Source organism: Lycium barbarum, chromosome 6, assembly GCF_019175385.1.
Source record: "Lycium barbarum isolate Lr01 chromosome 6, ASM1917538v2, whole genome shotgun sequence".
NCBI classification, from domain to species: domain Eukaryota; kingdom Viridiplantae; phylum Streptophyta; class Magnoliopsida; order Solanales; family Solanaceae; genus Lycium; species Lycium barbarum.
The window spans coordinates 102,448,598-102,473,717 of NC_083342.1; the positions used below are offsets into that span (position 1 = coordinate 102,448,598).

At 35.4% G+C, this 25,120-nt stretch overlaps 1 protein-coding gene across 1 annotated transcript; it reads right to left on the reverse strand.

The window, feature by feature from the left end:
* Positions 1 to 2,254: 2,254 nt before the first annotated feature.
* On the reverse strand, positions 2,255 to 8,797 carry LOC132645103 (RNA polymerase sigma factor sigB-like). Its single transcript, XM_060361878.1, has 7 exons — positions 8,404 to 8,797; positions 5,976 to 6,262; positions 4,955 to 5,572; positions 3,902 to 4,132; positions 3,647 to 3,787; positions 3,090 to 3,290; positions 2,255 to 2,706 (listed from the first exon to the last, which is right to left on the reverse strand). Exons 1-7 carry the CDS (start codon positions 8,489 to 8,491, stop codon positions 2,425 to 2,427), a joined length of 1,848 nt encoding a protein of 615 aa, XP_060217861.1. The 5' UTR covers positions 8,492 to 8,797; the 3' UTR covers positions 2,255 to 2,424.
* Between the last annotated feature and the right edge of the window lie 16,323 nt (positions 8,798 to 25,120).

The following is a 25,120-nucleotide window of genomic DNA, read 5'->3' on the forward strand; positions in this document are numbered from 1 at the left end:
TTTTTTACACATGACTTTTGTGCTTGTCAATATAGATTTGATATTTAATGCTTAAGCAGTTTATTACGTAGTTCAAATACATCCTCTATGTTTATCTCTTTTCTTCTTAGATTTCGTTTCACTTGTGTGCAAGAAAGATGATATATGTATTTTGAAATTTGTATTCAAGAATATACTGACTATTTATGTTTGAGTTTAAATTCAACACATTAATGGTATAAGAAAATATTTGCATAACCAAATTACTTAAGGTTATTAGAGATGAATTTCCAATTTACCAAAAAAAAAGAGATGAATTTCCATGATAAATACTGGAGTATAATTAATAAGTAACATTTTAATTAGTCAGCATCATATGTTAAACTTCATTAATAATATCAAAATACATTATCAATATATACAACTTAAAACTTTTGAGTTTTGTTTACCGGAAAAGCAAACAAAGCTAGACATATCCGAAGTATGTGAGCCACTTTTACCTTTTAACATCTTTTGGTCCACGTTATAAGGTGAGATATTCAGCACTAATTTTGAAATTAATTCTGTACCATATTTAATAAAAGATGTAAATTTATCCCCTTCTACCCAACAAAGTATAAAATGAAGTCCAAACTTAAAATGAGATATCCCACCCATTAACCTTGGAATTATTTGGGCAATTCTGCCTTTCTTTTGAGGTGGTCTTTAAATTTTGCCCTTCGGCTAAACCCCATGGGTTTCTAGGTTCGAACCCCTACGCAGTCAAAATTTTTTAAAAAAATCGCAAGACAGAGTTTAAATTTCGCTATGCCCCCACCGGCATACACTTATGAAGGAATTACCAAACTTATGCCGGACCCGGCATACTTATGCCTTATGGGCAGACTTGGCATAAGTATGTCGGGTCCGGCATAACTTTGGTAATTCCTTCACAAGTTTATGCCGGGTTCGACATAAAAGTATGCCCCCACCGGCATAAACTTGTGAAGGAATTACCAAACTTATGCCGGACCCGGCATACTTATGCCTTATGGGCAGACTTGGCATAAGTATGTCGGGTCCGACATAACTTTGGTAATTCCTTCACAAATTTATGCCGGGTCCGGCATAAAAGTTTGTCCATTAAAAGTATGCCCCCACCGACATAAACTTGTTAAGGAATTACCTTAAGGCATAACTAAAAGTTTGTCTTAAGGAAAAGTTCTACCTTATGAGACATACTTTTGTTTATGCTTTAATTAAAAGTCTGCCTCATAAGGCATAGTTCCTTAAGGAAAAGTTTTGCCCCATAAGGCATAACTAAACTATGCCTTGAGGAAAAGTCATGCTCCCTCCGGCATAACTTTAGTTTTTCCTTAAGGATTGTATGTCGGATCCGGCATACACACCCCCAGCCCTGCCTTGCGAAATTATTTTTTTATTTTATGCCTGAGCGGGAGTTCGAACCCAGAACCTCAGGTATCCAAGCGAATGACAAAACTTAAAGAACACAAATATGAGGGGCAAAATTTAAAGACCACCCCAAAAGAAGGGCAATCCGTGCAAAAAAAAAAGAATTATTTTATCCCATCTCCTAGATGGAATAAATTAGTCCTGAAATTCTAATCCCTGAATAATTTAGTACGCGTATCAAATGACCCCAAACTAATTATAACTAAACTTACGTTCAAGTTGATAAAACAAATTTGTCCCGCCTCACCACTCAACTTACCTTTTTCAAGCTAACATTCAAAAATTAACACAAAAATAAACAAAAGTATGTACAAACTTTTTTCTCCAAGAAAATCCTTTCATATCTTCCATGGACGGGTTAAGCAACTTCAATTAAAGGCAGATCTATCTTTGGATCATTTTTAAAGGAGTATATATTACTCTAAGTGACTTTCGTTTAATATCTACATCTCATTAAATTCAGTAAATAATCTAAAAGTGCCTCCAATTAAGAAATTTGGACCAAAACTTTATTTTTCAAATCCAAATTGGATTAGAAGAGCTTTTTGCAAAGTCTTTTTTTTTTTTTTTAAACAGAAACAACCGTGACTTTTCAGTAACAAGCTCATTTTCAAAAGAATCAAACCAACATATCTTCCCAAAAACAAAAAACAATTAAGATTTCATAAAACAGCATAAATGTGAATTCATTTTGCAAAAAAACCTTTCCAGAAAGTTGTTTGAGGGAAACTTTAGTCTTTCCAAAACTAAACCTATACCAAATCCAAATGGTAGTATCTGAACAACAATAAAATTGGAGCTGCTCCAATGACTTACAAATATCTGATGATTTGAGCCAAAATTTTGTATTATGCACAAAATATTTGCAGATTTCTGAAGAATAAGAACAGTTAAAGAACCAAAGCTCATCTAAGCCTCAAATTTTCTAACAACATAGACTCAATGACTAGAAAAGTTAAATCTACTTTATTGATATATATAACAAGAGACATTTTAAGCAGATATATATTGCTGCAAAAACTTTGTTCGTTTCTTGTTCTTCAACTTACGGAATGCACAAGACTCTATTTGGCGTATTCTCTCCCGGCTAACGCCCATTAACTCACCAATTTCTTGTAAAGTCTTCATCCTCCCGTCAGCTAGTCCAAATCGCCATTTAACGACCTGCTTTTCCCTTGGATTTAAGGTGTCCAATACCTTCTCCAGGTCCTGTCTCATGAACTGCTTGGACAGTATTTCTTCTGATGTGTCAGCTTCAGGGTCTGCAAGCACTTCCTGGAAACCCAAAAGAAAGGAATCAATTAACACAAATATGAGAGCGCAAAAAAGATTTAAAAAAAAAAATGAATGGAATTTTGCACAAAGGGACACAAAACCGACACCCTATATGTGTGCTTTAAAAATAAGGTATTATTGAAGACCCATTTTGATTTGAGTGTCTGTCGTGGGTACAATAACTTTTTAAAATGGGTGCCAATAGGTGGAGTTTTGGCTTGGGTTATTTTATAGGAGACATTTACATACTGGGATGACTTTATTGTCACAACAAATACAAAAGTTACTTCACTGAGTAATTTCCATAACTTGGATGACTATTCAAGGAATTAACTCCACAAAACTGACACCCTAAACAGGAGATAGATGTTTTCAGGACGAACCGAAGGTTTGAGACTTTGATTGAACCCGATTTTCTGGTCGAGTGATCTTGGAGCTTTAGGAGTTAACATCACAGCACTGAGCCTCTTCATTGACAATCCTGTTGCTTCAGCTACTTCCTCATCGTTAGGATGTCTACCATTTTCAGTAAATAATTGCTTTCTCGCTTCCTTAACTCTATAAGTAGCCTCGACCATGTGAAACTGTGAACAAAAATTTCAAAATAGTCAAAAAATGAATGTTGTACAAGACCAATATATAGACATTCTCTCTTTTTAAATACAGTCAAATCTCTCTATAACGGCAACGTTAGTCTAGATATTTGTTGGTTGCTATAGCGAAATGCTGTTATAGAGAATATATAATATAACATAACATGAAAATTGATTCTAAAGAAAACTTCGCCGTTATAGTGAAATGTTGTTATAGAGAATGATTGTTATAGAGAGGTCTGACTATAGTGCCGAATCAACAATATTTAAGTGGCATATTCATTAAAAAAGACGATATTTAAGTGTTATATAAAAAGAACATGTCCTCTTAAAGTTGGATCACGTACTGGCAACCGAATCGTCCTGGACTGATCAGAAAGAGATTTCCTAACAGCCTGCTTAATCCACCAGTGAGCATAAGTTGAGAACTTAAAACCCTTGGAAGCATCAAATTTTTCAGCTCCTCTTACAAGGCCCCGACATCCTTCCTGCATATAAATTTCCAAAAATAAGCATAGATCAGCAGATGATATTTCAGATGGTTTTGATCACTTAATAGAAGTACAGTCTTGAGATAGCATATAATTGCACCATATATATACCTGAACCAGATCTTGAAGATTCATCCCTACTCCTTGATAATTTTTGGCAATAGAAATAACGAGCCTTACATTGCTCTTAATCATTTTATCTTTACAAAGAATGCCATAGTTCAAACGCTTCCTTAGGGTCTTCTGGTCAACTCCGGCTGCAGCAGCCCATTGGGAAAAAGTGGGTTGACCTCCGCAACGCTCTACAAGCTCCACCTCAAGTCTTTCCAACTTCAATAGGTCCTGTATCATTTTGGTGACTGATAAATGGTCTAAAATTGAACAGAAAAAGAACTAAAAGATATTCAAGGGAAGTAGGACACAAACTCCACAGCAATACATAGTACACATATGACATTTGATGCCGTAAACATTCAATTATTCATAGCAGACTTTGTGGTTTCCTTCTTTTATCAATTAATGGACACAGGCAAATTTTGTTTACATGAAAAATATCCTTGAAAAGGATCAGTACAGGATTATTCCATATTAATATCTCAAAAGCCAACACCAAGAATGAACACAAATAGGAGGTCAATAGGAGAGAAGATTCACAAACTATCCAGGAAACTCAATGTACTTAAATCTCATTTTTTTCATTAAAAAAGGAGACAATGCAGCTTCGAAAAGAGCACTGAGCTTTGAGCAAACTTATGAAAGGCAAGTCAAGTGAGATAACAGGAGAGCACATTACATCTGTTTGGTGCTACAAACTTTTCACCTATCAGGTGAAAAACAAAATAAATGAATCCTTTTTTCAGTATTCATAATTTGATCAACCGGCATGTACTTAGTATTCTATTACTAAGACCAAAAAACGGACAGAAGAGGAAGAAGAAAGGAGGAAGAACACTAATTGTCAAAGCAATGCAGATATAAAGAAGAACTTAAGAGAAGAAAGCATTACATGCATTGAAATCCATTCAAGTCAGAATTAGCATACTGACAACATGAAAGAAAATTGATATGTAGTAAAGGAAAAAGGAAGAGGCAAAATCTTAAAAGGAAAAAGAACAAATGCTATATGGTCATGTTGTCTTATAATTAGAAAAAGCTAAAGCACACCTGTATTCCTCCCGAGAACTCCTGTTCTTCAGATGCAGTGAGTAGCCTAGAACCACTTGTAGTTGCTCTCAAGTAACGCAATGGATCCGAGTAATCCACTTCTTGTACTGTAGCACGCTTCTTTCGACTAGTAGAACCAGACTTCACAGACACAACATTGGCTGCAGCTCTCTCTGCTGCTTTCGCTCTTCTGGCCTTCCGCTCAGTTTGACGGTTCGATTTTACAGCTACGACATTTGACAGCTGTGACTGAAGAATTTCCAGTTCTTCAGGTGATGGCTCCACGTCATCAGAATCTGTAAGGGAGTCCTCGAATAAACTACTTTCGCTCCACTTCATCTCACTTCCCTTTAATTCCGCACCACCACCAACTTTCCCTGTCTCACTAGATTGAGCCAGATGAACACTCTCAAATGGAGCAGTCCTAGCTTCAGATAGAGTACCTCTACCAACATTATCAGGGTTCTTTAAATTGTAATGGCCGACTAACATTACAGCATCTTGTGCGCCTTTCAATGCAGCCTTTGCCAAAGCAACTGCTTCAGCGGCTGCAGCAGCTACAACAGCTTCCTCAGTAGTAAGAAAATTTTCTGTAGCTAAAGCTGGTTTAGTGTTCGCCTGCAAACATGACAAATCAACAACTATACTTGTAACAGCATTTTCATGGCTAAATAAGGTTTGCATCAATTAAACGGGAAATAATGTACAATCGAATCAAAATAGGAGACTGGAAATTGGCAAAATGGCACTAAGGTAAATAGTAAGGTTAGGAAATATTGACCAAGATAACTAAAGTTTTTTTTTTTTTTTTTGAGAACATCAACTGACTGTTAGATTACGACCTACTGAAGTTTAAAACTACTTGTGGTTCATATTTCAAAAATGCAAGTACATCTAAAGCTTTGGAAAAACAAATACCTAGAACTACATGTGAAACTTCTTTATATTTTCATTATAGATTGAAGACCTCGGGTTCTTTCAGTTTGTCAAACTTATCTAGGCTATTTATTTGAGGTCTAACCTGTGTAGGTGGACCAACTGCCTCAGTGTATGTCCATGGCCTATCTGGGGCAACTGAACCTGGGTTAGCCTCCAAGGAGAGCAACTTTAGCTTCTGTATATCAAGTACTGTGGTTGTGGCAGTGGATGGCGGTTTCCATGATCTCTCTGCTGCGACTGAACTTGAAAGGATTTCGATAGACGGTAACTGTAGCTTCTCAATGCTAAGCACAGTCGATGTTGATGTTACTGCAGATGTGGTGGATAGAATGCATTGTGTCCTCAAATGAATATGATCTCTACCTTTTGCTGCATTTCAGCCAAGGATGACATTAAGAACCACAGAAGTATATGAACACATTTGGGTTAGCTGATAAGCATTACGTGCTGAAATTAATTTTATAAATAAGCAGTTACGCGTCTAGATAAAAGTGCTTAAACTGATAATAAGCAATTGATGTGTTTGGTAAAAAAAAATGCTGATAAGATGTTCTTTTATAAAATGTAATCTTAATTATTTTTTTTAAATATATAAATTTTAAAGTATCAATATACGGAAAAGATGAACGACAGGTATGGAATGGAGAAGAAGTTAGGAATTTCTGTTTCGGAAAAGGTATCTTGAGAATTAGAAAAATTATAAAGGATAAATAGTAAAAAATTTGGTCAACTAAAAGTGCTTATAAGTTTAGAAACTGTAAGTTGGGGAGGACCAACTTATGTCTTTTGGCTTATAAGCACTTTGGGTGTTTATCAAATGCATAGATAAGCCAAAATGTATTTATAAACCAGTTTGACCAGCTTATAAGCTTAGCCAAACACCCACTATGTCTATAAGATGGATCATTAATAACTTTCACCAATGACTGAAGAAACCCACAAGATCCTATCGAGAAGTTTAACTATGTAGTTTCAAAGATGATTCCTGCTTCTAAGTTTTGCATATGAATAAAATCAGGAAAAGGCAAACTGGCAAGGAGTACCCAGCAGTTGATCACCCAAAGCTAAAGTCGTCTCTGGAAAGCCACAACTTTGTACTAGAGTAAAAGCACCAGATCATAAATCCAAGTTTACAGATACATATTAGGAATTTCAAAAGAAATACTGAAGAGCAAAGCTGACGTCTTCCTCAAAATACAACTAGCACAACAGACGTTTCTACTTAGGTCAGGCTTTCACTTGGATTTAACTGCCAATTACTGATTCTCTCTCTTCAACTCGGTGTGTGTTTGTGAGTGAGCATGCTCTCCTTTGCGCATAACTGCTCTACTTTTGAGTACTGAATGAATTTCGTAACAGTCTAACAATCTAAGTCTATCAGGGCATAATTAATATAATCATCCATGCCAAAAAAACCATATTTGAATTCTAAGCACTTGAAACCAAAACATGATGAACTTAAAACGACAACATTAACTACATGAGGAACACAGCTGCTTTGCAATAAGCTGCAAAATTTTCTTATCCATTATGCTGATAATGAACAGGCCATTGAAATACTAGTTGCTAAGAAATCACAACCATCGAAGGATCCTTTCTCCAATTACTAATATACCCTTGAAATTTTTACAAATTCAAGTAGGGAAATCTCACTCAAATTCAAAATCTCCTCCTTCTTATCCATTTAACTTTACTTGTAATTTTGCATCTTTTTGATGCCTGATTTACTTGTAATTTTGCATCTTTTTGATGCCTGAGGCCTTTAATGAAATCAATTATTTCATCAAAAAATATATAATGACCTACCCTATTATAATGGTCCTGCTTGGTTTCAGAGAAAATGGAACCACAGAACCACTTCCCGAAGGAAAATAATTTACTCATAAGCTAATAACTCTTTGAATGAACTCTACAATTTTCCTCTACAGAAAATAGTCGATGGCGTCCCTATCTATAATAGTACGAAACCTATTTTGACTAGAAACTAAGAAACCTATTTCTATACAGGTCTGACTACAAATCCTATTTAAAGCCCTATTTATATAATTCAGACTACAAATGCTATTCTGACACGAATTAAATAAGCAAACAAATATTAAATCCTAAACAATTTTGGTTTCCTACTCCAACTTTGAATTAGTCTGCCAACACTTCCTAATCCATTTCTCTCCTTCATTATATCAAGATCCAAAAGGACAGACTTTTTGCCATATCATTTACACTTATATGCCAAAATTTGATCTTGTCTTTACCAAAAAACTCCAGGACATTGAAGTTACTCCAAAATTAAAAAAAGATTGCTCAATTCCACTTAAACTAACAACTCATGAGCAGATTAAAATGCAGAAGATTGAACGGATTTTGATGGACAAGCAAATATCACACTATCTCATACATAAAGAGTGTCCAAAAAAAAGCTTTTCTCATTCAGCATTACCACTGAGCAAGAACAAAACTTTCCCAATATTCATCTCATTGACAACATTATTATCAAGAAAAAAAAAACTTACAAAGCTGGATGGATGTGTTCTGTTGAGTTTTGGCACAAATGACAAAAGTATCTGGCAAGCTCTGGAACTGTGGCAATAAGTAAGACATATTGTTTCTACTCTAAATTTATATACAAGCATATGGGGTTCATAAGTAGACACTAATTTACAAACCATTCATTCAAACACTATAGTTTCAAAGATTAATCAGTCAATAAAGCTGCTATTTTTAATCTTGAAAAATGGGGTTTAAGAAAAAACCAGAAAGATACTGAAGAGAAGAAGACTGTGGTAAGGATTGAAGAAGAAAAGGAGGCAAAGGAGAAAGAGAAGAGAGGGATATGTTTGTTAGAAAGTGATAAGTAAAAGGATAACAGAACTTAGCCGATGGATTCTTGAAGGGGGACGAGAAAGGGACAACGAGCTGATTTTTTATTTATTTTTAAAATTTCTTTTTTTATCTGAGCTTTCTTGTCAGCCCTTTTATTGTGAAACCACATCTTTTTGCGCGGATTGCCCTTCATTTGGGGTTTGGTGTTATAAGTTTTGCCCTTCGGGTGATGTATAAGTTTTGCCCTTCGCTTAATATTTTGAGGCTATAGATTCAAATTTCACTCCAGTAAAAAAAATATTTTACAAAATTCTATCTTGAGATAGAATTTGTAAAACTCTGTCATACGATTTTTTAAAAATATTTTGACTGAGCGGGGGTTCGAACTCGAAACCAAGAGATTTTTAGCGAAGGGCAAAAATTAAAGACCACCCCCAAGTGAAGGGCAATCCTGCAAATTTCTCGTGAAACTATTGACACAATAAGCCCATCTATGTATAGATGAAATAGACATAATATTCACAACTCAAGCGTGTTGAGAAGTATGTCAAAGTTATTGGATTCTGGCAAATTCGTAAGCAGAACATATATGGTCAATCTTGTTACACCTTGGAAATTTCCCCGTTAGCGTACCGCGAATAGACCCACGAAGGGTATGACGTATACGACATGTTGACGAGTAAGAAGTAATATTTAATGATTCTAAATGAGATTTCAAAGACATTTGAGCTAGGAGACGAAAGTTGTTAAGAAAAGCAGGGTATATGTTGTGTGTCGGGCAAGAATTACGAGTATCGAATTAATGATGGCTTAATGACATTTTGTAGAAGAGTTATAATGTCCCTTGTATTGGCAATGAAGTGTTAAGTAAGTTTCAAGAAGGACCCATAAGCCAAATATGAGCATAAGCCATCCAAAAGGACGATTTAAGGAAACGTTTTCGGATGATCTGACTTGGAGGGGCTAACACGCCATTATAAGTTTGTAATTTGGAAAAACTTCCTTGATGAAAGTTGTAGCCCTTTGAAATAGATTTCCAACGGTATAATATGGGTCTTGAACAGAGCTGTGTACAAGAAGTTATGCCCATTTTACCGAACGCTGTGCAGAACCGACACCCGTCGCTTCTAGGGTCGCGTGAGAGAGCGCGCGATGGTCCCGCTTCGTGGACCGATCGCGCAACTCTGAGTTTTTAGATGCAGAATGTTGCGCGATGCATCCGCATCGCGGAACCATCGCGAAACAGGTCGATTTCGGGTCAAAATTCGGGTTTACGCGTTTTTTTGTTATATTTGGGGTTGGGGTTTATTTCCCCAACACCCCATTCACGAAAATTCTCTCTAAACTCATAGAGAACAAGTCCCAAACCTCAAGATCTTCCAAGGTAAGTTTTTATCATGATTCTAGGTTGAATTTAAGTCCTTAATCCCTTTCTAACTTGAGTAAACTCTTCTAATCCATAGAGTTAGGATTGGAACATTTTTGTTGGATGTAGAAACCCTAGAACCCGAATTCAAGAGGATTGAACTTCAAAAAGGTAATGTTTCTACTCCCTAATAATTTATGGTTGTGAATTGATGAATTCTTGGGAGAATAGTAAATGGGTTTGATAAGAGAATTATATGAACTATGCTAGAGTTTTGGATTGTTGACTTGGGATTGTTGTATTCATGTGGGTGATGAAGAATGATGTTAATTACACCTAATTGAGATTGTAGAATCAGCTAGAAGTAATAGAGTGGGGATTGGGTGAAGAAAACACCATTAATGAAGGTTGTGGAGCTTCATGCCCACCAAGTGTTTGATAAAATGCTTAAATGAACAAAGCATGGATATTGTTGTTAATATAGAATCCCTATGACTTCTATTGCTATAGATTAAAGTTGAAGGGATTGAAGGACATTGTGATACGCTCAAAAAGCAGGAAGTTAAGGTATGTAGAACTTCCATCCACATGTGAGAATCTCTACGTTCTTCCCCTTGATCCGTTTCGTAAAATCTATGAAGTTCAAATCCTAGGGCATTAAACCCAACATATTGGTAGCCTATAATTATGTATGTATGTACATGAATTTTGTATCTATGTTCGTTATTGTATTCCTAATCTTCCGTTACGGATATTAGGAATCCTAGCTTAATCCATAAATCATGAATTCTTCCTCATGTGTTCTCATTATGTTTATATGAAACTTTATGATTTCATCCAGCAAGTTACAAGCATGTTTTCAAGACAAGTATATATATATATATATATGATTTCGAACTATTGTTATTACTCATGAACCAAAAACATGTTTTGTAAGACTATGACAAGTTATCTTATGAAACTATACAAGCAAGTTATGATTCATGAACACTATGTACAAGCAAGTTATGATTCATGATATACCATGGGCAGCAAATGCCACTATTTTACATGTTCATGTTTTGGGAGTTGCATTAATTACCGAGGAGGGCTTCAGATAGCCTGAAACTACGTAGCCACCGTAGGATGAGGATCGCTCCACCCATGTCCCGGACGATCTCTCATAATGACTGGATCCTTTCATAATTTATCAAATCTCATGTTCCCTGGCGAGGACTGAGTGTTCTGCTGGCGGGACGCAAGCACCAGACCATGGATCGGTTATAAGTTATTGCTCTCCCTACTTATCATGTTTTTACTTATGTTATATATATATATATATATATATATATACATATGTACTCATGCTTATGTTCATGTCCAGGTTTTCAGTTTCAGTTCTTATCATGTTATTCCATGTTCCATGTTGTTTCTTTCGGTTGCTTTACATACCAGTACATTCAATGTGCTGATGTCCCCTTTTTATTGCCCGGGGGCCTGCATTTCACGATGCAGGTATGGATTTACAGGACGACGCTTCTGCTCATTAGGATTGGCACGTACCATCTTATTGGTGAACCCCATCTCATTCGGGGTTTAGACATTGTCCTGCTTTATTTAGTTTTGCATCTAAAGGTATGCTGGGGGCCTTGTCCCAGTAAGTATGTTTCCCAGTCAGACTCACGGTAGAGGTTTCATAGACTAGACAAGTCAGTTATGTCATGTCAGACATTTGGAGTCGTATAGCCATTTTGGCTCATTCATGATTATTTCCGCACTCATGTTTAAACAAGTATTTTTATTAAGTATTATGACTTACTACGTTTTATAAAGGCTCATCATGCATTCACGTTATATTCCGCTTATGTTATGTATCATGATGATTTAGCAAGCCATGTGGTTCGCTCGGTCACATGCAGTCAGGCACCGAGTGTCGTGTTACGTCCAGGCCATGGTTCGGGGCATGACAAATCTTTCCTCTTGGCTTGGTTGCAAAAAATTTTCTTGATTGCCTACTTTCTGAGATAATTATATTATTTAAAAAAGTTTCAGTCTTTATCCCATTTAATTTTTTTTTGTTACTCATTTAGATCTCATAAGAGGACGACTTTGATACCAATTATTGAAACAATGAAGAAAAAACTCCTCCCTCATATCTCGTTCTTCAATTTCCATTATTTCACAAGCAACACAATGCATCCGAACAAATCGACAATCCTTTCTTTCTCGATGTATCTTTAATTGGTTGTAATTTTCTATCAATGTTAGTCTTTTCTTGAGCTAAAAGAATTGGTCTCAACCTATTATGTGATGGGGAAATATAATCGGGAATAGAATTTTCAGCTAAAAACCGTGATATTATTTGAAATAGGGATATCTTGCAAGATTAAATGAGAAACCTAACGCGTAAAACATTCGAGCTGCTAATTTATTGATTGTATTTCTTTCATAGATGCCGAATGATTTCTCTACAGTTCCACCCTCTAGACCCTTTCTTTTTTCTTTCGTAGTAAATCTGTGCCCTCCGAAAGATATACATAATCAACTTTCTTTCTTGCATCAACTTAAATTGATGATTTTTTTTCTTTCAGCTTGTTCATGCTCCATCTTCAAAGCCCTTAATATATCACCACTGATTTCCTTGCAAATTTGAACTCTATGGTTTGATAATTTTAAAAAGATGTACTCTAGCTCTGTTTTATGATCTCGTAACTCTTTTATTGCAATAGTTACATATCAATGTTCTATTTCCGCCACCACCAGGAGCAACCAAAATAGCTTTAACATGATTTCACAATGGTTTATCATCAAAACCTACCCCTACACTTTTATTGGTCTCATAAACTCTTTCCTTTTTTACTTTTAGATGCGGATGATGCCATATTCTCTATGCCCTTTCGTTGGATGAAAGATTTTGTGTGCTGTGAATTTTTTCTTGCTATGGAACAGAGAAGTAAAATGAGATAGAGAGTGAGAAATCGGTATACTTGTCTCTATATTTGGTCTTTGGAGGAAAATGCAGTAAAGGAAAAGACTTCGGCCGACCAAAACACAACTAATTTACCTTTTCGTTGCAAATCAAAAGTACAAGATTGACTTTTCGGCCAAATTTTATGTTTTAACATCATTTCTCTAGCATAGTACGGACTAGCATTGAATGAGTTTTGTACAAATATTATTTTATTATTTTAATTTTTTTAAATTTTAATAGAAAAATAATTATTATTCACACCTCAAACCCCAAAAATCAAACTCATATTAAATTAGTGTGGTAAAGTAAATCTTTAGTTTAAATCTAATATATAATTACATTTAAGGTATTTCCATAGTTCAAAACTTGTACTAATATGAATAATCAAACAATTAAAAAGACGGGATCCCTAATGTAATAGTTTATATATTTGTTATTGATTAAATTAGTCAGATAAAGTCAATAGTTAGTTCCTATCAAACATACAATTACATTTCAAATATTTTGATAACATTAACTGTTATTAATCAATTGCTTTTTGTTTTTTATTTTGTTTGTCTTGAAGTTTTCTTTTTAAAACCAGTATTTGAATCTCTTTTGCCACGTATCTCCTTAATTGATGAGCTATTTATTTTCTTATTAAATCGTGATATTTTTTACAAATAAAATATTAGCATTGATAAGTAAATGATAATTTAATTTATTCATGGTATATTTCTCCTATCAGGTCTCTTCTTAGGTTTGGATAGTTTGAGAAGATTTCACTTGGGTATTTCTTCCGCTACTATCTTGTCGTGCATTATTTAGTGTTTGTTTCAGTAAAATAGTGGTATTAGAGCGTGAAATTTTCTTTCCATCTCACTCACAAAAAAGTTTTACTCACTCAGGTCCTTTAGAAGATGACTCTGATACTAATTGTTGGTTTAATAAAAGAAACTTAGAGATATAACAGAGGAAAGATAAGAGATATCATGAAAACTATTTTATTTAGCTTTGTTGAACTCTACATTTGTAGTACTTGAACATAATCTTAGCCTAGAATCAGAGCCGGCCATTGGGTGAAGCCCACAAAGCATGGGCTTTAGGCCCCACCTTTTGGGTGCCCCATTTTGTACAAAAAATAGTTCACAGTTTTTTTTTTTTTTTTTTAAAAAGGAAAGTACTATTGCATTGCTTCATTCAAAAGGAAAGAGAAGTTTTTGACTGCTTATTTGACCAAAAAAAAAGGGCCCTAAATTAAGCTTTTGCTCAATGTATAGACAGTGGATGTAACAAGGTAATTATATTTTTTCTTTCACCTTTTAAATCAAGATTGTGTAATACTTTTCTACTTCCTTTCTTAATCTTTATAAAATATTTTTCTTTCTTCTCTTTCCAAGACAAACTTCACCTCTATTCATCTTTATTCCTCCAATAGTTTCTTCTTGACAATATTGTGGGTCTTCGAAATAAACAAGAGAAAAGTGTGGCAAAAAATTATTGATCTACTTTCTGGAATATCAAGCAGTGTTGGAAGTATAGGAAGCAACAAATAATTATTTTTTGATCAAGTTCTATTATTTCAATTCTTTAGTATTATTTTTTCATCTAAATTTTAGTTTTCTTGATAATTTTGTTACTTAGCATATATTTTTCTTTTATTTTTATTTAGATTTTAATATGTCTACTAGAAAATGTGAATCCTGCTATTCAAAACTTAAAAAAGAAGAAGAGAAGACTTGAATCTTTGATACAAACCCAAAAAGGAGCTCTTGATCAATCTATAACAAAATCAAAAAATATAGGAGAAAGTTCTTTAGATGAACAAGTCATTAACCTAGTTGAATTAGATGACAATGCCATTCAAGAAGAAAAGGAAAGCACTAGTGAGAAACCTAACATAGATCCTCAAGAAAATCAAGAACTTAATGAACCAAATAATTGTATTCCTAAAGAAATATATGATCCTAGTTAACGGACTAATATTGATACAAAGTTGAGGGATCTATTAGTAGAAAAGGTATCAATTAGAATTATTGAGAAAAAATTTCAAATGATAATTTTTCAAGCCATTTTTCAAATACCCATTATTTTCAAAAATTAGCAAATGGGGAGATACATGAAAGAAAATGGTTAGTTTGTTCTAAAGAATGGATAAAGTATTTTATTTTTGTTGTAAATTATTTAATACAAATTCTAGTTTAGTAACACTAAACTAACAAGTGAAGGTAGTGGAGATTGGAGAAAAGCTTAAAGCTCATGAAATATGAAACGAGCATATTATTAATATGGGTGCATGGATTGATTTAGAAATGATATTGCGCAAAAATAAAACAATTGATAAAGATGTTTAAGATCAAATCAATAGAGATAGAGAGCACTGGAAAAATGTATTGTCAAGAATTATTGTTGTGATAAAAATTCTTGAGAAAAATAATTTGGGATTCAGGGGGGGAAATGAAAAGATATATCAAGAAAACAACGGAATTTTCTTAAGTCTAATTGAAATGATTGTAGAATTTGATCCAATTATGTAAGAGAATATCAAACGAATTAAACGTGATGAAATTCATAATCATTACCTAGGATATAACATACAAATGAATTGATAAATTTGTTGGCAAGTTAAATTAAGAATAAAATTATTACAAAAATTATAGAAACAAAGTATTTTTCAATCATACTTGATTGCACGCCGGATACTAGTCATCAAGAACAAATGTCTTTTATAGTGTGGAGTGTGGACATTTCAGCAACTCTAATAAAGATTACTGAATACTTTTTAATTTTTAAAAGTGGATGATACAAGTGGAAAGGTCTTTTTGAAGTTATTGTGGATATAAAAAATATTGGACTTGATATTGATAATTAAGAGGACAAGGATATGACAATGGATCTAATATGAAGGGGAAACACCAAGGAGTTCAAAAAAGACTTCTAGATATAAATCCTAGATCATTTTATACTCCATGCGGTTGTCATACTCTAAATTTAGTAATTTGTGACACGGCTAATTCTTGCACAAAAGCTATATCAGTTTCCTTGCCTTAAGATAGGAAATAAACCTACCTTTTGGTGACGCAGTATTCCCTTTCCATTCTAAAACTGGTTCTCTCGGAAACTGGAAGCGAACCATTTTCATTCTACAATCAACATTGGCATAGCAAGAAGACAATCAATCCATGCCCATGATAACATCAAAATCCACCATTTTTAGCTCGTGTAAGTCAACCATAGTACGATGGTCACAAATCACAACTACACAATTTCTATATACTCGACTAGCTATTACCGGCTCACCAACGGGTGTAGATACCTCAAAGGGTTTGATCGACTCCGGTTTGACCCCAAACCCACCTACAATATAAGGAGTAACAGATGACAATGTGGAGCCCGGATCTATCAAAGCATATACATCATGAGAGAATACCGATAATATACCTGTGACGACATCGGGGGAAGACTCAAGATCCTGGCGTCCAGCCAGAGCATAAATACGGTGCTGAGGACCGCTAGAACTGGGGCTCTCCCCTACCTCTACCATGGCTAACTAGCACATGTGAACCTGGCCCCATAGGGCGTATAGATGATGAAGATCCGGCTACCGATCCTGAAGGTTGGGTCCTACCCCTACCGCCAATCGAGGGGCAATCGCGCATAATATAGCCTGGCCGACCGCATGCATAGCAAACCTCTGAACCTAGTCGACACTGGCCCTAATGTAACTTCCCACACTGGGAACATCGTGGCACAGGTGGCCTCGCCTAACCCGAATCATCCCTGAACTGAGAACTTGAAGCCTTGAAACTCTGACTCGGCCCGGAATAAGTAGATCTATCAAATCTCTGACCTGTAAACCGTGGAGGCGCACTAGTCATAGCATGGCCTGAATGCCTAGAAAATTGCTATCTCGGCCCGCCACTATACTCACTGGTCGGACCCGAAGATCTAGCCCTCTTGTTATACCTTCTATCATGCTCACGCTCACTTCTTTGCTGTTGTTGGCTTTCTTCTAAATTCTGGGCATGGGCTTGAATGCGTGAAATATCCATATTGTCCTGAAGGGACGCAGTCAAGCACCTATCCATCAAATGTGGCCCTAGGCCTCTCACAAATCGGTGCACTCAGTCACCCATATCTGTTACCATGGCCGAAGCATACCTAGCCAAAGAATTAAAGCGGAGACTATACTCTAAAGCACTCATACTCCCTTGCCTAAGATTCAGGAATTTATCGGCTCTAGCCCGCCGAACCTCTGGAGGCAAGTAATGTCGGAGGAACGCATCCACAAATTCTTGCCATACTGGAGGAGGTGTATTGGCTCCGTGAAGCCATCCAAACTGTATACCAATGAACTGCGACATCCCTCAATCTATAGGATGCTAACTCCACCGATTCAACGTCTGAAGCATGCATTAACCGAAGTGTCCTCAACATCCCATCAATAAAAATCTGAGGTCCTCTTCCGGCTTTGACCCGAAAAATTCCGAAGGGTTCAAGCTAATAAAATCATGGGCCCTTGCACTAACAGCCCTGTCACCTTGCTCCGTACCTTGCTGCTGAGTCTGGGCGGCAACTAACTGAGTAAGTAAATGAATGACCTCTTTTACATCTTGGCCCGAAGCATCCGGTGGAGGAGCTGGAGGTGTTGGAGCTGGGGCTGAGGCTCCCTCATGCTCCTCAGAAACAGGCACCGAATGAGAGGATTGAGATTGAGCCGCATTCTGGGACTCACCCTCCCCAATATCTGTTGGCGGTGCTCTTTCAGCCCGCTTTCCTGCCACTGTCTTGCCCTTTTGGGCTGCCATAGCCTTTCTCTTTACAGGCAATTCTGAACTACATAACACACGATTAAGGAAAGAGAAGTCCTTATATCATAGCTCTATCGCACGATCTTATGAAGAAAGAAGGTCCTTCATTCCTAAAATGCCCGCAACCTCCTATTTATAAGCGTAGCGCGCAACACACCCATAAACAAGACTCTACTGGACACGGCTCGTAGACACACCCTAGGACAGAATTGCTCTGATACCACTTTTATCACGACCCAACCGGAGGGCCATGACGGGCACCCGATGCTAACCCACCCGGGCACCTCTTATCGTACATGCGTATCCACATCTAGGTGGACCACATAGCTTACTCATGAATGCTATACATTAATAATGCTAAACTCACTGGGCAACCCCACATTTATACCATCATTAACAACTGTGTCCATATCAATATACATAAGCCGATGAGGCCATCAATATGATGTACAAAATATAAGCCGGCAAGGCTTCAAGACATCTAACCATATACAACTGTCTACGAGCCTCTAAGAAGAGTAGGTAATATCATATAGGCGGGACAGGACCCCGCCGTGGCCATGTATGTACATAAAAGAATAATACCAAAAGCTGTAACTCCGGATGAGCTCCTCTAAGTAGTCCTTGAATAATAAAGTTATGGATCAAGCCTGTCTCCCTGGCCACCTGTGGGCATGACGCAGCGTCCACAAATAAAAGGACGTCAGTACGAATATTGTACTGAGTATGTAAAGCATAATCAACATCATAATAGTAGCATAAGAAACAACATAAGATAGGAGAATCGGGAGATAGTAGAGCCATCATCATCATTACTTACTTGTCTTTCGTAGGGACCTTCCATTTCTAAAGCGTGCTCGCGTACATACATATACATTCGTGTTCGTGTTCGTGTTCGTGTTCATATTCATATTCATATTCGTATCCATACCATACCCGACCATGAAGGTTCGGTATTTCGTATACCCAGCCATGATAAGGCTCGGTGATCATACATACCTGGCCCTACCAAGGCTCAGTAGTATCTGTACCCAACTGCAGTGATCTGCGCGCAATAGGTATCATACCTAGCCTTATAAGCTCGGTGTTACATAATGGTCATACATACTTAGACACGTATACTAAGGGTCCATAGGCATCATCAACATCATTACCATTATCGTTTTGTTACGTCTATCCTTGGAGGGTTAGCTATCATATAAAGGATGCAATGGAAATCATGAAAGTATCGTGGATCATGAGCTTTAGTAGCTTTAGAGGTAGAATCATTTGGAGGACATTATAGAACTCATGAAAGGATATATATATATATATATATATATATATATATATATATATATATATATATAGCTAAGGAACTATGCCTTATTGAAAGAAGGGTTAGCCTTACATACCTCTTTGTCTTCTCAGCTATCTAACGTTCACCGTTGAAGCTTGAGTAATCTACATTTAGAAGGATTCATGCCATGGTTAAGCCTTAATGATACTCTTAAGTTCAAACTAGAATAATTCATAGTCTAATGAAAATTGGGCAGCATTTCCCCTATTTTGTCAACTTCCACCATATCACAAAACAACTCCCAACAACCACACTAACATCTATAATAGACTCATAATATCCAATTCAAGTAATCACATTACACTAAGCCTTCAATATTCACCCCATGTTCAACTCATACTAACAACTTCACACCCATTTTAGCACATTTTTCATATAACGCTTCTTCATCACCATTATTACCTTCCATAACATGGTTATATCCATATCATACTAAGAATCATGACTCCATATAGATTATTACTCATAAACATCATAAAAGCTACATTTAGACTTCCTTTTCTACTTTCTTCTTCTACCCTAGTCTTTCAACCTCTCCATAGTCTAAATAACATGAAATGATCATAAAACTTACCTTTGATTGAGTAGGAATAACCCTTGGATGGAAATACTTCACTTGAATAAAAAACCTAGCTTCAATCCATAAAGTTTTCTTGACTCTAGCAACCCCTAAGAGCTTCCTTATACTTGATTCCCTTGGATTAATGATATGAGCCTTTGATTTCCCTTGGATTCTTGTATATGAAATGTATGGAATGTTCTAGAGACTTGGAGAGAAGTGGTGAAGTGTGAAAAATGAAAATAATGAAGTGGGATCACATTTATATACTTGAAAAATAACTCAGCCCGTCGGGTGTTATACAGACACTTATACGGTCTGTATAACATTGTACGGTCCGTATAAGTGGCTGTGGTTCACCATCATGAAAAAAATCTTCCTGCTAGGGGTTATACGGACCCCTTATACGGACCGTATAAGTGGTCGTATAACTCCACTTCCCTGAAATAGTTTTCGTCGTTTCGTTTGATCTTCAATCCTTATGGAACCTTCTTAACACTTGTTTAACACTTCATTACCAATCTAAAGAGAGTTACAACTCTCCTTTAGGACATCATTAAGTCAACATTAGCTCGGTACTTTACGAAACTTTCCAAAACACAACATATACTTTGACCTTCTTAAGGAACTTTCTCCTCTTACTTCCAACATCTTTGAAATCTTAACTAGGATCGTTAAATAACCTTTCTTACTTATAGAAACATCGTATTCATCTCACCCTGCATTAGTCTATCTATCACATGACGACATGAATTTTTTTTCAAGGTGTAACAAAAGTCTTAAAAGATAGTATGCCCAGCCTAACTATTAAATCATTGTCACAAACACGGTGGGAAAGTCGTATTTAAATTTTTGAAGCCATAAGATTTCAAACTCCACAAATAAGAGATGCTTTACTAAAATTCGTAGAAGTTAGTGAGGATCCAAAAACTAAAAGTGAAGCAAATTGTTTAGTAGCATATAAGCTTGAAAATTTTGAGTTTTTATTGGGTATGACTATTTGGTATGATATATTGTTTGCGTTTAATCCAGTTAGAAAATCTTTACGATCAAAAGATATGCACATTGATGTTGCCATAGATCAACTAAGAGGTTTGATTTTATTTTTTCAAAAATATAGGGAGGAAAGGATATAATTGCTATGATTTTTGCTAAAGAAATTGCATCTGCGATGAATATAGAACTTGAATTTCGTAGTAAACGTGCAATATATAGAAAGAAACAATTTGATGAGAATGTTGATAATGAAATCACAAAATCTCTTGACGAATCTTTTAGAGTTGATTACTTCTTATACATAGTAGACAAAGCCATTTTTCACTTCGAAATAGCTTTGAGCAATTCGAAGCCCATGCAAATACTTTTGGTTTTCTATTTAGTGGTAAAATATTGAGATCACTAGATGATGAAAAGTTGAAAGAAAAAAAAAATTGCCTTAACCTTGAATCTTCTTTGAAATATAAGAGTAACTCTGATATTGATAGCTTACATTCATTTCTAACAAAATTGACCAATTTTATTTTTCTTAGATTTTAATAGTAGAGTGGTAAATGAGTGCAACAATGGTGCTGCGTGGATCTTACTTGGGCGCTGGATAGATCAAATTGTTATTTTTGGATTATGGACAAAATTTGTCATGCCTAGTCCAGTAGTCACCATTATTAGTCGTTTTCTTGTTGAACTTCTATTTGAGATTCAAAATATTATTAAATGACAACATGAAAATATGTTGAATTAGTTTATAATATTATGAGGTCTTAAATGGAACAGATACAACTATTCATGAAAGGACACGACTATTCTGAAAAGTCAGCTCTCAATTTTTATAAATATAATGACACTCTTGAAGTAGCATAAGAAAAATCTACAGTATACTAGGGCTTTGTTGAATTGAAGGAAATTGCTTTATCCCCCTAAAGAATACATGAGGAATTTCTCTTAAGGACAATGGTATCACGTCAAAGCCTTTATTCTTCAATTTTATCTTCCTATTTTTCTAACAATCTTAAAGAGATATTGAGTTACGAAAAAGATGTTGGTTTCTCAAAAACTACATGTTGTAATGATGATAAATAGAAGTCTGTGTTTCTGGTAGACAAAAGTCGTACTCCGAATAGCAAAACCAAAGAAGACGACATGTTGCCTTCATATTCTTTTATTCCAGTGTGATAAAAGTGAATATCTTGGGGCAATGTTCTTTTAAAAAGTATACAACTGAAGGGACTTAAACAAATTTCTACCCGTCTACATAGTGGTACACGACATGTGAAATTCAGAAAAAAAAAATTATTTGGGTTCCCAGTCTTTTCAAAGTTACTAACAGTGGCATTAATTGAGACTTTGCAGTGGTTCGTGACAATAATAATATCGTATGAAGGACGTCCATTCACTTTCAGGAATGGAATGGATCAACGAAATAGAAAATATTGGGTTTTACTTTCTAACTTCACTCATTATTTATTATGAATTTCTATCCTTTGTGATTTTGTGAAAAATTATTTTCATAAATATTAGCGTAGATGACCCACTTATTATGATCATGAAATGCATTCTAAATAAGTTTAGGAATAACATATGTGTTATGTGTATTATAAATTTGTTATACCGCGCCAAAGAAAATTATCATGTCATAACTATGTTGCATAAAGATCATGTGAATTTTGCTTTCAAGTTACATGATGATATATATGAATTCCTTTATTTTGATGGATAATATCTACACTTGAAAGTTGTTAGAATAATTTGGAATTCAGAGAAATGATAATTTTGTTACTAGATCATTCTGCATTCATTAAAGGTTGAAGACTTTGTCTTCCTATTAAATGCTCATGTGTTACAATATTCAAACACTATAAACTTGGCAACAAAATAATTCACTGGATTTAGTTTGTTCCATATGAGTTATGCAAAGACTACAAAGGATTATTTGGAAGCCCATTTAAAAAAAATTGAAGTCTTTTATTGAAATATATGTGTTATAGGATGAATCATGTAATGATCAATTGATGTTAATTGGATGTTAACATGAGTCACGAAAAGGATATTTGAAATATTTAAAGTGTGTGGGGGTGGGGTGGGGGTTAGCTTATGATTGATAGTCAATAATATTTGAAGAAGTTTAAGATATAAAGTTATTTCTTCAACTCTCACAAAATAGATTTTTAATGTATCTTTGATACGGTAGTCAGTGAATTTGCAACTTGACAATTTTGGTGTCGTTTAGTTGATGAAACTGCCAATTTAATGGTTAGGTTAGGAGTCTTCCTATAAATGTTGTGCTCTCCATGAAATAGTGTCACTTGAAAGGTTGTGACTTTTCATGAAAGGATGTGCTTGTTGAAAGATAGCTTTTTGCATAGACACGACCATTCATAAGCGGGTTTATTAGCACATTGGTCTATAAGTGGTGAATCAACAGATGATATTAAAAAAAATCCATAGCAGGTTGGATTTGTGTCATGAATGATGACGCCATAATTTGTGCATATATAAAACAAAAAGACCGGTATTCCACAATGGAATAAATTTTTTAGCATACAAATGCTTGAAAGAAGCATAATGGTTGAAAAAAAACACATGTTAAAATATTGTGGAAAAAATTATGCAACCGTTCTAAGCTATTTATGTAATTAAGCTACGTTAAAAGTAGCCAGTAATCGGAATACACAATGAGAAGTTTAGGCATAGTGTCTATGGCATGCCTATGTAAAACTTTTATTTTCAGTTGTCATGAAATGATTTATGTTGATCTTGCAAGGTTTATTAAGAAGAAATGCAGTACAAATAAATTGTCAAAGAATAAGACTAAAATCCTTAATTAAACATGAGTGATGTAAACCCAACTTTGAGTTAGTATACACTTTAACAAGGGCAATTCGAATTGCCCTTTTTTGGGGTGGTCTTTAAGTTTTGCCCTTAGCTTGGATACCTGAGGTTCTGGGTCGAACTCCCGCTCAGGCATAAAATAAAAAAATTAATTTCGCAAGGCAGGGCTGGAGGGAGTGTATGCCGGATCCGGCATAAAGTCCTTAAGGAAAAACTAAAGTTATGCCGGAGGGGGCATAACTTTTCCTCAAGGCATAGTTTTAGTTATGCCTTATGGGGCAAAACTTTTCCATAAGGAACTATGGCTTACGAGGCAGACTTTTAATTAAGGCATAACTAAAAGTATGCCTCATAAATCAGAATTTTTCCTTAAGGCAAACTTTTAGTGTTGCCTTAATGAAAAGTTCCGCCTTATGAGGCATACTTTTAGTTATATTTTATGGGGCACACTTTTAGTTAAGACATAACTAAAAGTATGCCCCATAAGGCGGAACTTTTCCTTAAGGCATAATTAAAAGTTTGCCTTGAAAAGTAAAAAAAATAAAATATATGTCTCAAAGCAAAGTCTGCCCCCTCCGGCATAACTTTAGTTTTTCCTTAAGGATTGTATGCCGGATCCGGCATACACTCCCCCCAGCCCTGCCTTACGAAATTATTTTTTTATTTTATGCCTGAGCAGGGGTTTGAACCCAGAACTTCAGGTATCCAAGCGAAGGGAAAAACTTAAAGAACACAAATATGAGGGACAATATTTAAAGACCACCCTAAAAGAAGGGCAATCTGTGCAAAAAAATGCTCTAACAATACAACTTCAACGGGTAATAACAAGTCACTTGTGTTGCTAAAGTACGAGTCTCCTTTTTAAGAGCCTTGATTCCAATATACTACATATTATTATGTAGGGAGCTACAAAGTTGTTAAATGCCGGAAATAACAAGGGCATAGTGACAAACTCCATTGTGCAAACTATTACGAAAAGGTTGATTAGTTTTAATGAAATTAGTAAATGTCTGTAGTAACAAAGACATAGTAGCTAATTTCACCTATTTGAATATTGAAGTGGTGCCACTTCAAACAAGATTTAAAGGGTTGGTCTTGTAAATATTCATGAATCAGGATTGAGTGCATGACCGTAAAAGTGCTAAGAGCAAAATACTAGATTACTTAGCTACTAAATAATATTATGTGTGTGGTACTTTCGATTTGACATTATGAATTGTGGTTCAAATCTTAGGATACCATCAACTTTGTCAACTTTAAAGTATTTACACTAATGAAAAGTTCAAATCTATGCAAGATACTTTCTGGTATGCATAATATTATGAGATAGATTACAAACTAGTGGGAGATTGTTGAATTAGTTTGTAATATTAGGAGGTCTTAAATGGAACAAATACGAATGTTAATGAAAGGACATGACTATTCTGAAAAGCCATCTCGCAATTTCTATAAATATAATGACACTCTTGAAGTAGCATAAGAAAAATCTGCAGTATACTAGAGCTTTGTTGAATCTTGAAGGGAATTGCTCGTATCCCCCAAAGAATATACGAGCAATATCTCTTTAAGGACAGTGGT